Source organism: Pogona vitticeps, chromosome 6, assembly GCF_051106095.1.
Source record: "Pogona vitticeps strain Pit_001003342236 chromosome 6, PviZW2.1, whole genome shotgun sequence".
NCBI lineage: Eukaryota > Metazoa > Chordata > Lepidosauria > Squamata > Agamidae > Pogona > Pogona vitticeps.
Genome location: NC_135788.1, coordinates 73,266,607 through 73,284,035, shown reverse-complemented (window position 1 = coordinate 73,284,035; position 17,429 = coordinate 73,266,607). Strand labels below are relative to the sequence as shown.

The 17,429-nt window shown below is 41.5% G+C and overlaps 1 protein-coding gene across 8 annotated transcripts in view; it reads left to right on the top strand.

The window, feature by feature from the left end:
* TNS3 (tensin 3) overlaps positions 1-17,429 on the top strand; it is a 301,059-nt gene that overhangs the window by 136,282 nt on the left and 147,348 nt on the right. For 7 of the 8 annotated variants that reach the window (XM_078377581.1, XM_020811228.3, XM_020811227.3 and 4 more), the window contains one exon: positions 15,042-15,083. In XM_078377581.1, the coding sequence (XP_078233707.1) occupies positions 15,042-15,083 (42 nt within the window). Of the gene's footprint in view, positions 1-997; positions 1,017-15,041; positions 15,084-17,429 lie in introns of those variants that run through there. The other variant, XM_073003862.2, reaches the window with a different exon arrangement.

Genomic DNA, 17,429 nt, shown 5'->3' with positions numbered 1-17,429 from the left:
GGCAAATCCGGAGCTGGAGTCCCAGAGGCAGTTCATGTCATTATGGCAACTCCTGTGATGTCGCTGGAACAAATTGTATTGGCTCTTGCCTTTCCATTGGACTATTTCAGCTATTTGGAGAGGGTGGATTTGCTGCTTGAGTAACAGCGTATCCTCTATATTATTTTATCCAGGTTTGGAGAGGGCACTCTCCAAATCCTCCATACAGAGCACATTACCATAGTCTCTCGAGACTGAAGGATGCCATTCCATGCATTTGACCTTCTGCCTCTTCCCAAACTTATGATGCTGTGCAGCCTTATGGTGATGTCACTTCCCAGCTTTTGTTATTTTTTGAATATGGGCATAAGTCACAATAGACTTATATAAAGGACTTAAATGTATCTTGTGATATGGGAATGTAGGTAACATTTAAATAGACAGGTGTTTCTACGTTCAATGCAGATATAGGGATTGACAAGGAAATGGTTTTGCTTTTGTAGATTATAGGGTTATTTAAACATCATTCACTGTTGTCTATGATATGGGAGGTTTTTATCATTTAAACTCTATGTTGAACTTAAGTTTTTAACAGTATGAATTTTCTTTGATAGATGAGATGTTGACCCTTTGATTGAATGACCTTTGATTGAATGAGCTGAAATGACTGCTTCTTTTATTTTGAAAGTTTTTGACATTTGACTGCTTTTGAATGGAACCTGCATTTGGTCTCTTACTTAAAAACATTACCTGGCTATTCAATTATGTTGAAGTAGTTCTACCCTGTCTTGGGCAAAGGCTGGCACTCCTAACCTTAGGCAAACATTGTATTAGTGTGTCATGCACGCACCTATAATTTACAAGCTTGTACTCAAAGCTTTGAAGTTCTCAGTGTCATTTCTTCTAGACTGCCAGAATGTTAGAAGAAAACAATTCATTTCTGATTTCTTTTTAAAGTTATGATGAACTGATTTGGTTGCTTACTGCTCTAATTAATCAACTTGGAACTGCTCCCCCCCCCCCAGAAGAATTATCAAGTAAGTTTCCAGGCTAGTTTTTTATTTTGCAGTATCAGATGAAGTTAATTTGGAGATGTGAAATAGATAATAGAAGCTTGTTTGGTGATTTCTGTATATATGTGTGCTTCCTGTAGTTTTGTATTGACAGCATTTTGAAGATGGCCAGGTCATTCATTTTATAGATTTCATTTTTATACTCTTGTTTTAGAAAAACAGTAATTTCAGTGGCTAGTTAGCACTATTCGTAGTGAAAAGGCAGAACAGAAATTTATAAATAAACAGAATTTATTGTGCAGTTTATAGATTGCAATATACATGGACAATGTTTGTCGTAGACATAGATTGTATATAAATTAATGGCTGTAATAATACAGTGTTGAATTTAAGAGTGGGAAGATCTGGATTTGAATTTATACCGAACCATGAAGCTATGTGAGTGAATTTGCACTTTTTCAGTGTGACTCCATCTCACCAAGTTGTCTCTGAAAATAAAATTGAGTTATCTTATCTTCAATCTCCTTGAGCTCTTGGGAAGGCATGTGGGAGACCAACATGAAAAATGAAAAAAAAAAAATCTATGCCTATGTTCTGTTGAAATGTGATTCAGGTGATTATCATTGTTCAACCAAAAGTCATTACAAACATGAAAGGCAAAAGTTTCAATGAATTGTGTCTTTGATTAGTTTTTAATCAAATTTGCACACTCCATTTAAAATCAAATCAACAGATCACTATGATATTTACAGATTACTGTGGCATTTGCTTTTTTACTTAGAGATAGGCACACTTTATTTTTGGCACAATTGTGGTTATAGTTACTTTGTGGCTAATGAATTTATCAAGACAGCTTTGAAGACATTGTAATTTCACTTAATCAGTTACATACATTAGGGTTCTCAGTTTTGTTGATGCCTAAGTATTTGCAAAAGATCAGGCATTATAGAAGTGAATGGTAAACAACATAGTTTTTACAGCCCACTTACACACAGATGGCTTGCCTAGTTTCTTAAGCTGCTGTTCTGAACACTTACCATACACTTCTTATGACTAAAAGCGTGCTACGTAGACTAAGAAGGACTTCTACATATATGCGCCTAGCAATGTAGTGTTAAAATATTCCCGACATTTAGAAAGCATGGTTTGAAAGGGCAGGGCTGTGTAATGAACTTATATTTCAAACTTACCCTTTTAAAATAAATCAGTGGCATGGCAAATGTGCTGAAAGCTGGAGCTGTTTCGTGTCTTTCCGTAGAATAAGTATGGTTTTTAAAAAATAGTTTTTAATCAAAATATATACATAAGTCATGTTACACAGTATTTTAGTATGGAGCCCAACATGCCAGCCAGTCAGCCATGCCTTTTTCTGGTATATTTAACTTAATTTTGGTCTCCCAATATTCAGTTCTTCGCGGCCTCTTATATATTCACACAGTGGCTGTTCTGCGCCTGTGCAGATGATCCTTTGGAATGTTCCAGAGTCTTAAGCCTCATGTTTACAGACTGTATAAAGTGAGCCCTGCCTCTGCACCCTAGTGCCTTTCTTTCCCCTGTGAGAGAAAGGTGTCCTCAGTTTGCTCCGGAGCCTTTCTACTCTCTCATAGTAGATTCTTGGGGGTTTTCTCCCCTTCCTCTTGTTCCTTTCTCTTGATAGTTTTTAGAGAAGTGGGAAAGGGAGAAAGAGGGAAGCTTGCTCTTAGATTTTTTGCTTTCACACACTTTCCTTCCCACTCCCCCCTCGCTCCCCACCCTCCCCTATTTTCCTCTGCCCTCCGAGGTTATTTTCATTTTTATGGCCTCCTTGGCTTTGATGAAGCTTTGCTCTGGCTGTGGCTCTAAAATTCTGCAGTCAGTGTTTATTATTTGGGTGAAGAGTATCTCATCCAGTCCTGCTAGATTTGCAGAGGCTTTACCAAATGGACCTAAAATACATACAATCCAAGCTGTGATCTCACCTTTGGGAGTGATCCTCAGCTTTTCTGCCTCATTATCTGCCATTCCACAAAAACTCTTATGGCAGGGTTGGAAAAGCAGCATCTTCATCTGAGGCAAGTATTCAATCTTCAAAGTCCAAAGCTCCCTTGAAATCAAAACCTCTGGAATTGAAGACTGTTCTGCCAAGTAAGAAACAGGAAACTCCCTGAAATCGATTGTGACAAGCCTCTTGCCCCTGCCCCCCAAAGTGATGAAAATGCCCACTCCTGCATTCCATACTGTGGACTTTCTTTCTTGAACAGTTTGACCTCATCACTGTGGGCTCTGTGCTGGAGGGAGAACTGTCTAGCTCCTCAATACACAGCATGCTGTTATCATCCCCTAGGCTGCTGACTCAGAGATCATCACCACATCATGGATGCTCCTCCCACTCCCCTGATGCTGGGGAGGATGCACAGGGGCTTCGTTGGGCTTGCCCCCTCAATCTCAAAGGTGATCCACAATCTGATGGATCTCCTGACCCAGTGTGAAATTGATGTGGTTTCTGTCCAGCCTTTGCAATCAGGAGACATACCTCCCTTTCAGCATGGGCCCTTAGTCTCCCTATGTTGAGATCACGGTGTTCCTCAAAACACAGGGCATTGTGGCCTCAGACAGTCAGTTTCGAGATCTTTCCATTCTTGCTCATGGTCCCCTTGATAACAGTCCCAGTATCACTCTCCATAACCGGACCTTAGTCACAGGATGGGCTACCTCTGTACTCAGTTCCTTTGCTCTCCTGACTACTTCTATAGAAATAGGGACTGGTGTTCACCCCCTTAAAGATATAGACAATATCACTGGCCTGCACTCTGTTCCCGATATTGAGACTATGCAAGCCCACCTTCACAACCTTGCTACTAGAGATGAGGGTAAGGTAAAGGTAAAAGTTCCCCTTGACATTTCACCCAGTCATGTCCGACTCTAGAGGGAGCCAGCGTTTGTCTGTAGACAGTTTCTGTGGTCACATGGCCAGCGCGACTAGACAAGGAATGGCGTTACCTTCCCACCATGGTGGTACCTATTTATCTACTTGCAATTATACATGCTTTCAAACTGCTAGGTTGGCAGGAGCTGGGACAAGCGATGGGAGCTCACTCCGTCGTGTGGATTTGATCTTATGACTGCTGGTCTTCCGACCTTGCAGCACAGATGCTTCAGTGGTTTAACCCGCAGCGCCACCACGTCCCATCAGAGATGGAGGTATTCGTATACAAATATGAATATCCCAGCACAGCTGGATTTAATGAGAGACTGGCTCCTGCGGCTGGCCTGTCCACTCATGTGTCTGGCGGCGGCAGCAGCCTCGTTCATCCTTCCAATTGCTCCTGGAATTCCGCTCTCTTCCTGCTCAACTGGCTACTCCAGGCAGTGGGAGGGAGGACTGGTCTTGCTGCATGGCTGCTGATTCACTAGCAGAGCAAGAAGAGTGCGGAGCTCTGGGAGCGATTAGAAGGATGAGCGAGGCTGCCGCCACCAGTCGATGCATGTGTGGACATGGCAGCAGCAGGGGCTGACCCCTCGTTAAGTCCAGCTGCATGGGGATATTTCTATATGAATACGAATACCTCCCTCTCTACTTGATACCATCAAGCTGCAGCACCACAATTGCCCCACCTCCAAATGAACATGAAGCTCCATTCACACCTGTAACAGAAGATCACAATCATTCCCCTGATTCCAACAGCGACATGACACACGACTCTGAGGCACTTCCTTTATCCATCCCCGACTCTGAGGTTCAGTACAGGTCTTTTCTCTCTCCGACAGAGGACTTTGCATCATATAACAACCTCATGGACAGTAGGATTCTGTATTTGCTAGAGTTCAGAGGGATCCCAGTCTCCCAACAAAACTTACTGTGCTGCAGACACTAACCGATCTCATTAATCACTTTCTGAAAAAAATATCTACCATTCCACTGACTCTATCATAGTGAAAACCACTCAGCCAAAACACTGGCAAACCACAAATGACACCTGTCAACAAGGAAGGGAGGAAACTGGACCTCCTGAGATGAAAGATTTATTCCACATGAGAATTTCCAATTATCAGGCCATGATGGGAACATATCATTAATTCATCTGGGGATGTTTTTGCCCCCTCATAGCACACTTTTCTGAGGATAAAGAGACTTTAACCCTTTCCTTCCAACAGGAGGCTTATACATTGGCTGGCCACCAGATTTATTCCACCCATCATGTTGTAGATTGTGTGGCCAGGAGCATAGCAGCAGCTATAAATCTTTGTCACAATGTGTGGCTGAGATCAGCAGACACGTCTGAAGACTCCAGGTCTTCATTGAGGACCTGCCTTTTGATGGACATGGTCTCTTCCACACTACCACAAGTGATTTCATATGGGACCCCCATAAGAAAAAGACTACAGCTAAATGGCTAGGCATCAGCTTACCACAACCTTCACATCAATATATGCCCTACTGGAAAGGAACCTACCACACTCATTGTGATGGACAGGAGTTACCACCCTCCTTGGAAAGTTTGTGTCATGGGGTAACACTTACAGTGGGTTACCCTTTTGCACAACGAATGCAATTACTTATTGATCTTTTCTTTACAAACCTTTTCCAGTTTACCATTTGCAATATATACTTATTCTATGACACATTTTGAATCATTTTAATGTTCTTACTTTATGTTTAAATTACATTTATCATCATATATAAAATAATTTTTTTTCATACAATGCAAACCTACTTTACTTACCATTTATTTCTATGCAACTTACATTTTAAATCATTTCTCATGTTACTACACTTTTATAACATTTAATTTGAACAGTTTTTATACCATTAAAGTTACATTTTAATATAGTCTTTTCTTTTTCATTCTTCAATCTTCTTGTCAAGTCTTTGGTTACTACATTTTGAGTCCCTTTGACACTTCTGATTTCAAAGTCAAAATCTTGCAACAGTAGTGCCCGCCTCATCAGTTTATTCTTGTTTGTTTTGATAGTCCTTAACCCCAGCAGTGTCCTCAACAGTCTCCGCAATGATCAATCAATGTCCATGCACTCCCATTCATTACTAGATGGATGCCGTTTTCTCCCCTGCAGTTTCTCATAGAGTACCATCCCCGGACAATTATTTGTCATTTGCTTGGCTCCGCCCGACGTTGAACATCTTTGTGTAGAGGGTGATCATTGTCAGGTGCGCTCACCAGTCACAAGGCCACTCCTCGTCATGTCTTTTCATGGACCTGACTCTGAAAAAGTCCCTGAAGGGGTTGAGTAACACTTTTCCAGAAGTCCAACACTCGCAGCCTCCCTGCTCTCTTTGTTTGTTTCTTACCCAGCTCACATTGCTTATGTTTGAACCTCTGGCAACCACTGATTTGTGGCTTCTCATGTTCAAGATGGCTTTTCTACTATACATTATGTGTGCCTAGTGAGCACGTGAACTCACAGCCCTCTGGTGTGATCCTCCATACATTCAATTACATGAGGATAAAGTACACTGATGTTTCTTTCCTCCCCAGAGTTGTCTCCTCCTTCCACAGGTCTAAGCCATTTGTCCTTCCTACTTTCTATCTCCAACATCAAACCTGGAAAAGACATTGCATACCTTAAATGTCGGAAGAGCATTGACATTCTATCTTTCTTGTACTTCAGAACAACACAGAGACTGTGTGGTGCCAGGGTCTGACCAAACGTCAACCAGTCTCCTCCCAATGTTTTTTCTTGCTGGGTTGTGGATTCTGTTACACTTGCTTATGCCACAGCCAATGTGGACCTTTCTTCACATATACGAGACCACTCTGCATGATCTATCACATCTTTTACAACCTTTGCACATGATGTTGACATCCAGACAACCTGCAAGGCAGCCACTTGGTCACAGCTTCTCACCTTTGCACTCCATTATGGATTGAATTTATGGGCACAAAATGATGCCTTTTTTGGCAGATCTGTCCTGTTTGCGATACTGGCACGACTCCCTCCACTGACATAAAGCTTTCTAGTCACCTGTTGTGTGAATACATAGAGTTCATGAAGAGGAATGGCAGGTTACTCACCTGAAACTTAAGTTCTTTGAGTGGACCTCTATGAATTCACATATCCCACCCTCCTCCCCGCTGCTGTCCCACCAATCTCTTTATTTCTCTGTGGCAAACACAGCAGGGACAAAGGTGAAGAGGCAGCGCTAAACTTTGTTGATTGTCTCTGGGGATGCCATTTTGGCTACATAAAGATTGTTATCTTCATCAGCTTGGGGTATGCATTGTCTTTGGACAGATGTGGGAAAATTCTTGGCAGCAGATGGGAAGATAATTGAAAGCTTTCTCACCCCCATGCATGCACACTCATGCACATGCTCCAGTGAAGGACAAGAGCTGCCCTGGGAAGTCCAGCCCCGGTGGAGTAAGAGAGGACTGAGAGATCACTTTTAATATTTGTATATTGCCTGACAATCAATGCTGGCAGCAATTTTGGAAAGCTGCAGGAGTGAGGGAGTTGCATTGTTGATTAAGTGGACTTTCATGAGTTTTTAAACAGTCTGTTATTTCTTTACTACTGTTTTAAAAACTGGTAGTGATCCTCAAATATTCCATTTGACCAATAGTGCCAGGCTATTTTACAGAGCTGTGAAGCAAACTGACTTGTGTCACTGCTTAGACTGCATTCTGGAATAGTCTGCTGTTTGTTTGTCTCATCATTCAGCTTAGTTTCTTAAACTTTTTTGAAAAAAGGTATTTTAGTGTTACACTATTAGGATTGAATACGTAAGTGGTTATGGTGATTGCTGTACTGTATGAACTTTGATCTCCTTCATGGATTGCTGCCTTGTTGTGGCAAAGGGGCTTGAGTAACTCAGAGAAGCTATGGGCTATGCCGTGCAGGGACACCCAAGACGGACAGGACATAGTGGAGAGTTCCGACTAAACGTAATCCACCTGGAGTAGGAAATGGCAAGCCACTCCAGTATCTTTGCCAAGAACGCCCCATGATCAGAAACAAAAGGCTAAAAGATATGACGCTGGAAGATGGGACCCTCAGGTCGGAAGGCGTCCAACATGCTACTGAGGAAGAGTGGAGGACAAGTACAAGTAGCTCCAGAGCTAATGAAGTGGTTGGGCCAAAGCCGAAAGGACGCTCAGCTGTGGACGTGCCTGGAAGTGAAAGGAAAGTCCAATGCTGTAAAAAAAAATACTGCATAGGAACCTGGAATGTAAGATCTATGAACCTTGGGAAGCTGGAGGTGGTCAAACAGGAGATGGCAAGAATAAACATCGACATCCTGGGCATCAGTGAACTAAAATGGACAGGAATGGGCGAATTCAGCTCAGATGATTATCATATCTACTATTGTGGGCAAGAATCCCATAGAAGGAATGGAGTAGCCCTCATAGTCAACAAAAGAGTGGGAAAAGCTGTAATGGGATACAATCTCAAAAATGATAGAATGATGTCAATACGAATCCAAGGCAGACCATTCAACATCACAATAATCCAAGTTTATGCACCAACCAGCATTGCTGAGGAGACTGAAATTAAACAATTCCATGAAGATTTACAACACCTTCTAGAACTGACACCAAAGAAAGACGTTCTTCTCATTCTAGGGGACTGGAATGCTAAAGTAGGGAGCCAAGAGATAAAAGGAACAACAGGGAAGTTTGGCCTTGGAGTTCAGAACGAAGCAGGACAAAGGCTAATAGAGTTTTGTCAAGAGAATAAGCTGGTCATCACAAACACTCTTTTCCAACAACACAAGAGGCGACTCTATACATGGAAATCACCAGATGGGCAATATCGAAATCAGATTGATTATATTCTCTGCAGCCAAAGATGGAGAAGCTCTATAGAGTCAGCAAAAACAAGACCTGGAGCTGTTTGTGACTCTGATCAGCAGCTTCTCATAGCAAAATTCAAGCTTAAACTGAAGAGAGTAGGAAAAACCACTGGGCCACTCAGGTATAATCTAAACCAAATCCCTTATGAATACACAGTGGAAGTAAAGAACAGATTTAAGGAACTAGATTTGGTGGACAGAGTGCCTGAAGAACTTTGGATAGAGGCTCGTAACATTGTCCAGGAGGCAGCAACGAAAACCATCCCAAAGAAAAGGAAATGCAAGAAAGCAAAGTGGCTGTCCAACGAGGCCTTAGAAATAGCAGAGAGGAGAAGGGAAGCAAAATGCAAGGGAGATAGGGAAAGTTACAGAAAATTGAATGCAGACTTCCAAAGAATAGCAAGGAGAGACAAGAGGGCCTTCTTAAATGAACAATGCAAAGAAATAGAGGAAGATAACAGAAAAGGAAAGACCAGAGATCTGTTCAGGAAAATTGGAGATATTAGAGGAATATTTTGCGCAAAGATGAACATGATAAAAGACAAAAATGGGAGGGACCTCACAGAAGCAGAAGACGTCAAGAAGAGGTGGCAAGAATACGCAGAGGAATTATATCAGAAAGATTTGGATATCCCGGACAACCCAGACAATGTAGTTGCTGACCTTGAGCCAGACATCTTGGAGAGCGAAGTCAAGTGGGCCTTAGAAAGCCTGGCTAACAACAAGGCCAGTGGAGGTGATGGCATTCCAGTTGAACTATTTAAAATCTTGAAAGATGATGCTGTTAAGGTGCTACATTCAATATGCCAGCAAGTTTGGAAAATTCAACAGTGGCCAGAGGATTGGAAAAGATCAGTCTACATCCCAATCCCAAAGAAAGGCAGTGCCAAAGAATGCTCCAACTACCGTACAATTGCACTCATATCGCACGCTAGCAAGGTTATGCTCAAAATCCTGCAAGGTAGGCTTCAGCAGTATGTGGACCGAGAACTCCCAGAAGTACAAGCTGGATTCCGAAGAGGCAGAGGAACTCGAGACCAAATTGCTAACTTCCGCTGGATTATGGAGAAAGCCAGAGAGTTCCAGAAAAATATCTACTTCTGCTTCATTGACTATGCGAAAGCCTTTGACTGTGTGGACCACAGCAAACTATGGCAAGTTCTTAAAGAAATGGGAGTGCCTGACCACTTTATCTGTCTCCTGAGAAACCTATATGTGGGACAGGAAGCAACAGTTAGAACTGGTCATGGAACAACTGAGTGGTTCAAAATTGGGAAAGGAGTATGGCAAGGCTGTATATTGTCCCCCAGCTTATTTAACTTATATGCAGAATACATAATGCAGAAGGCTGGACTGGAAGAAACCCAAGCCGGAATTAAGATTGCCGGAAGAAATATCAACAACCTCCGATATGCAGATGATACCACTCTGATGGCAGAAAGTGAGGAGGAATTAAAGAACCTTGTAATGAGAGTGAAAGAGGAGAGTGCAAAAAACGGTCTGAAACTCAACATCAAAAAAACTACGATCATGGCCACTGGTCCCATCACCTCCTGGGAAATAGAAGGGGAAGATATGGAGGCAGTGTCAAATTTCATCTTCCTGGGCTCCATAATCACTGCAGATGGAGACAGCAGCCCTGAAATTAAAAGACGCCTTCTTCTTGGGAGGAAAGCGATGACAAATCTTGACAGCATCTTGAAAAGCAGAGACATCACCCTGCCAACAAAAGTCCGAATAGTCAAAGCTATGGTTTTTCCTGTCGTGATGTATGGAAGTGAGAGCTGGACCATAAAGAAAGCAGACCGCCGAAGAATTGATGCCTTTGAATTGTGGTGCTGGAGGAGGCTCTTGAGAATCCCCTGGACTGCAAGGAGAACAAACCTATCAGTTCTAAAGGAAATCAACGCCGAGTGCTCACTGGAAGGACAGATCCTGAAGCTGAGGCTCCAGTACTTTGGCCATCTCATGAGAAGAAAAGAGTTCTTGGAAAAAACCTTGATGTTAGGAAGGTGTGATGGCAAGAGGAGAAGGGGACGACCGAGGATGAGATGGCTGGACAGTGTCTGCGAAGCAACCAACATGAACCTGACACAACTCCGGGAGGCAGTAGAAGACAGGAGGGCCTGGCGTGCTCTGGTCCATGGGGTCACGAAGAGTCGGACACGACTAAACGACTAAACACACACACACATGAACTTTGATGGTGTAGGTTACACAATTAAGGCAATAAGATATTTTTTCCTAGTGTTTGGTGTGGTGATGTACAATAACCCAGTCACAGATGGCTGACCTTGGTGCCATAGGAACCAATTCTTTTGCATTCATTGGGACACCTCCTACCTCCCAGTCAATTTCTCTTTCTGCAGTTTGTGAAGCAGTGGTGGAATGCCAGCCAACCAACTTCTGGTGGCCTTAGTGCTCCATCACACATGTGGAAAGAACCCAAGTTATGCTGATTCTTTCTCTCTTGTACTGATACATTTTTAGTGATCACATGGCATATATATCAGCAGGAGCATTTGCATTGTTTTGAACTGCATCACTACATTTCTTTCTATTTGAAATATTATAGCAGGGGGTACTGTTTTTGTTCCCTCACCGAATCGCTGCCAGAAGAGAGACATGCTAAGACATCCATGGCTACCGAGTTCCAAAGTATGGAACAAGGTCCGACATGAGCAGCCTGCCACCAGATAATAATTGAACACCATTTAACAACTAAAAAGAGCAAAGTGATCAATGACCTAAGGGGTGGGAGGATACCTTCGTCTGGATGAATTCTCATGGGAGGCCCAGGTTGCTTCCCTGCCCACCTTGATTTGACCCACCAATGCTGATAATGTTGTTAATGTTGGCATGGCGATTTAAATCTAACACTATCATTTTGCAATGAGTCTGGTCAATTACTACCTGCCACTTACATTGCACCTGGACAGATCTAGCCCATCAGGCATGGACTATGACAGATTGCAGTCTAAGAGCTACCACCTTGGACTGTTGTGTCAGATCACTCTCTTTTTTTTTCTGTCCGTCCATTTGTAATGGCACCGGTATTAGTCCAGCAAGCCAACATTTTCCCATTGGCTGTCAGTGCTGGTGCTGGCCCCTAGATGTGGGACTTTAATGTTGGGACTTTAATGAATGGATTTGATGGAGTGTGGCTGGACTCAGATATTAGATAGATTACTGCATTGGAAGAGAGAGAGCAGTTGCTTCAAAGATGGTGACAAGCGGAAACCCTGAGGAGTTCAAGATGGAACTGTATACATTCGATTGAAGAACAAAGTTGAGTCATCATTGTACATAGATAGGTTAATGAAAATCTAGCCTGAAATGATGGATGACTGAAATGATATAATATCTATTAGGGAAATTTAATGAACTGTAAGAAAGGACAGTTAATGAAAGTGATGAGATGGTAGGTGGAATGTAGAGCATGATGTATAAATTAAGAACACTGTAATCTAATCAGCAGTACACATAGTGAGTTAGGACAACAACTTGGTGGATTTCCTCAGCTGCAAGAAGTAATAGGAGTATGAGTGGGAGCTCAATCCACAAGTCTTCCACATTATCTGTGTCCAATGAAGGACACCCAAAGTTGATCTGTTTGTCTCTCAGGTGAATCAGAAGTGTCATCTCTACCACTCACAAAAAGGAGTTGGAAGAGGGCCCAGAGCTGATGCCTTTGTCAGGCAATGGCCTTGATCCCTCATTTAACTGTTCCCACCATTCCCCCTGCTGCACAAGGTAGTCAGACTCTTTTCAGGACAAAGCCAACACCATCCTGGTGGTGCCATAGTTAACTCAAATGGACCTTTTCTAGGTTATTACTTTAGCATAATGTCACAACTGAAGTAGGCCCAATTGAATCAGTGAAAGATATGGAGAAGTTGACTCACCAAATCTCCATTGGTGAAAGTGGGAATTCCCAAATGTTACTCATTACACTAATGCACATGATTTCATCCATGTAAAATGAGAGTAGCAAAAGGAACAGAAAAGCATGATTTATGGGAACCTGGCCTGCTTTCGTTCCAATCATTCATGAAAATTCTACTTCCACTGGACTGCTTCCATTTAAATTCTGGAAAAATGTGTTGTGAATCACCATGAAAATATTTTTTCCTTTATATAACCGCAGATTATGTTATAATCATCAGTAGAATCTGTGCTGACAAAACTTCGCAAAAATGTACAATGCAAGGCATGTCTGGATAGTAAAAACAGCAGCAAGCACAACAACCATTAGTAGTGCTTATAACTATTTTCCACTATCTCGTTCCATTTTAATCCAGTGGAGAATGCTTGTAGTGGTGCTCAAGTTAAAGGAAAGGAGTGTGGCCTGATAACTGCTAAGGGCAATAAGTAGCAGCTGGGAGTAATAGGCAGACCTCTCTGTTTGCTTACTCCTAACAAAGTACAGCAGAGGGATGAAACAGACCCGAGGGAATGAACAAACGGGGGAAGCAAAACAGAGTTTGACAGAGGAGACCCCCTAAGAATATTTTAAAATAATCTTTACATGGTTTCTGTATATAATTATGTATAAGTGGACAATGTGCCCTCTAAGATGCGTGTGGGCATTGGTGCATGGGCCTTCATTGGTACAGCACAGTGGCAGCCAGGATCAACGCCTGTTTACTTCTGTGTTTTGGATGAAACGCCAGCCCTGTGTGCAGACAGGTGAGACTCTCACACAATAGGGATGAAAATTAGAGGGAACATTGTTAGTGGAGTTTCCCAGCACCCTTCAAGAGACAAGGCAAACAGAAGAAAGCCAAAAGGTAGCAGAATTTATGGAGGGAAGAGACACTTTCGTGGTGGTGACCTGCAAGGTGTGTGCAGTGTTTTTCTTCATGCCAGAGAATAACACAGCATACACCTGCAGCCAGTACAGACTGATAGCACTGTCAGAAGAAAAAGTGAAAGAACTGGAGGAGAGAGTGGCCAGACTTAAGGCTAAAAGAGAAGATGAAGAATACATAGACAGAATTCTTCAGCAGCAGCACTGTTTTTGCCCCAATTATATTAATCCTGATGCTCTCGATGGGACAACCAAGCTCATCCTCCTGTATTTTTATGCAGGAATATGCATTTTTTTTACATATATTGCTAATCCACAGCATATAGACATAAGTAATGAACGTTCATAAAATTTATAGCATTACTAACATAGAAGAACTTCTAAGGTGCTGCTCATATCCTGGCAAGAGGTGGGGGTAATTAGTTAATATTAGTAGTCTGTCTTCTAACTCACAGTGCTTAGCTATAGTCTTTTGAATTACTGGAGCAATTACTTTAGTTTTCAGGAAAGGCTTGGTTGTGGTGAGGCCAGCTTTTTGTCAGGGAGGACAATATCTTGGCTATACACGAGATGGTTGACAAAACTGGCTTATTTACATGTGTAGTGTTCTAAAAAGCTGTAATCTCTAAACCTCTAGATCCCTACTGCAATTTATGGGCATAACCCAGTTCAGCTTCTCCTTCTCAATTTTTCCTTTGTAGCCCTCTCCCCTCTTCCCCTAGCGCATAATGGCCACTTTGAGATCTGGGAGTCTGAAATGTTCTGACACTGTTTTGTACATTGCCTTTTCTGGTATCAGGTTTGTGCCCCTTTTTTATTTCACACAGATTGTCTTACCTGGCATATGTAGAATGCAGGGAGGCTCTGCTTACTTAGGTTGACATAATATCACATTAGGTGATGAAAAAGGAAACGAGAACCTGATGTTGTGGATAGCAATGTAATAGTGCTGCCAGAGTAGATGTGGGGATATATTTGACCTCTGATTTTGTAGCAATGTCTTGTTCCTGTTTTTAATTCCATGTTGTGTGGCAAGTTCCATACCAGTGGTTATTTAAGGTCAGGGAGCTTTCTGCGAGTCAGCACAAACGTGTCATCCAAACACTGAGAAATGGAAGCATAATCGTCCAGAATGGTTCCATAACACATGTGTAATTGTTTCCTTTCGTTTTTCTTCAAAACCTGATTGATATTGAAAATGTGTTTGATATTATTGTACATGTTCATTTTGATTTTTTTTTAATGCACAGTTTTTTGAACTCACAGAGAGACTATGTTTGGTGAATGTTCATCTTGAACACCCAGAAAGTATATTTCATTTTCTGTCTGTTTAATTCTAGCTGGTTGTAGGCTATGAAGACATTATTCTATGTAACTAGTGATGTTTAGCAGTATTTCTGTGATCATACCTGATTGATAAAACTGACCTTATGCCCCTTCTTCTTTACAGCCTGACTGCTCTGATTCTTTTATAAGCCATGTAACCAGAACAGTAAGTTTCCAACTGTTTGTTCTTTGCCAGATTCTTAATTTAAATAACAGCTTATGTATTTTATTTCCTTTTAATAAAAATGATAGCTGCTCTCAGTTTCAAAGGTATACAGAAAATGATAACTACAAGACTGACCTGCAATCTAATTGGTGGGTGGGTGTGGATAAGATTCAGAAGGAAAAAATAGGAAAATACTGGGTGGCAAAGACTTGGGTAAACTGATCCAGAAAGTTGTTTCCTGTGGTTCCGAAATGATATGATTGGATGTGATGAGGAGCATAGTCCATATTTCAGGAAAATGTATGATACCACATTTATAAGGAGTGGAATGATTCATTATAATTCTTTCAGAACCATATATTAGAGCCATGTGGGTTCCATCACTGGGCAAAATCCTGTTGTAAAGTGTACTAAATTGCACTAGAGTACGCCTATTGAATCAATGGTAATTTAGTGAGTCAATTCCACCATAGAATCTATTGATCTAAACAGGTCTATACTAACTGTAACGTATTATACTAAAGTGCATCACTACTAGATTCGGTCCATTTGAATTGATGGAACTTACAAAGAAGTTGATTCACCCCCTTGATTCAATAGCCCTATTTCAGTGCTATTTATTACACTAAGGAACAGGATCTGGGGCATTGTCTGCCTCATCAGTGTACTTACAGTCACTGGAAGATAGACAAATAGCTGCAGCATTTTGCAAGTCTATTACAGGTATCTGGTCCCTACTTCCATTTCAGAGAGCCAAGTACAAAATCCATACAAATCCTTATTGTAGTAGCTTAGCATTTATTTCAAGAAATGCTACTAGGCTATAGAAGAGCGAACAATTCTTCTCTTAGAAATTGCTGCAGAAAAAGATTGGAACAGAGTAATTGTAGTGACAACTATTTGGGATGCCCATTTCACATTCCATTTGTCAGATTGCTTTAAGACCTGACTTGCACTAATTGTTCTACTGAGTAGTATTGCGTTTGAGATCTTCTGAGGTGGTATTTTAAGTTTTTGTTGCTGCCTCCAATTCAAAGAGTAATTGTGGAATCATGAAATACACTTCCCCTCCTGCACCCAAGTAAATGCAAAAGCAATAGATGGGATAATTAGACTGCAATCAGGTAGAGGCAGAATGAGAATCAAGGTCTTTCCAGGCAGCCCTGGGGGATCGAAAATAGCACCATAGGATTTGTTTGTAGCCTTTTTAGCAGCAACTAAATGAAGCCACAAATACTGTACATGAGTAGTTCAGTTTTTGGGAACTTGACAGAAGAGCCTCCCATATAGCAATGGGTCAAACATTTCTTGCATATCATTTTTGTGTGGGTGTCCTTTTCAGTACTATTTTCCATTATTCTTTTCCCTATTCCTGAAATACCTGCAGCAAAGGACTAACTACCAAAAGAATACCCTCCAAACTGCAGCAACAAAATCATAACAATTGGGAAGGGATCATAATTTAGTAGCAAAACATATTCTAGCATTAAGAATGTCACTGTTTAATCTCCGGTATCTCTGCTTGATCTGGGGAAGAACTCTGCTAGAAGTTCGGAAGAGACAGTTCTGAGCTGTATGTACCAATACACTGACTGTGCACAAAGATGGCATATTCATAAGAAAGCCTACCACATTTTTCCCCACTTCCTAAAAACGCATCTGCAAATATTTTTGTCTGTACTGTGGAGCATCCAAAAAAGTAAGAGAATAAAGTATCTGTAAGAAAATTGTTGATTGCTATGTCTTCTTGCTGTTTATGTTGCCTTTTTAGGGGTCCCTAAAATTGAAGCCTTGTTAGGGTACCTTCTTTAGAGAGCCCCCAGAACTGGAGCTGGTGCTCTCTGTGAGAGTATATTGCAAGGGATCTGATATATAATTGCTGTTCTTCGAACTTTCCTATATATGCCTGCTCTGCCATGTGTACTTAGAGCTGGGAAATTACATTTGACCTTGGCTTGTTTAAAAAGCAACTAAAGCAAACACAAAACCTCCAAAGTTTTCAAACATGGTATAATGAAGCAGCCAGCTCCCAGCTAACCGTGGAAAACAGTCGGTAGTTATATTACAGAGATTATTTGCTGAATTATTTCATTATTGTTGTTACATTCAGTGGCAACCTTTGTAACTGTTCATTCAGCTGGAGAAGCTTAGGAGGAAATATTTGTTTCTGTGTAGCTAAATATGTGTAATTTGGGTCAAGGGAATGGATGAAGAGGAAACAAAAGGGCATTGCATGTTTAATTGACTGGAAACTTGTTGACCTCACCATTGAGAGAATATTTCAACCCTGTTTATTCCCAGGGTTGAAATATCAGGAAAATCCAAAATATTTGTCAGTGAACTTTA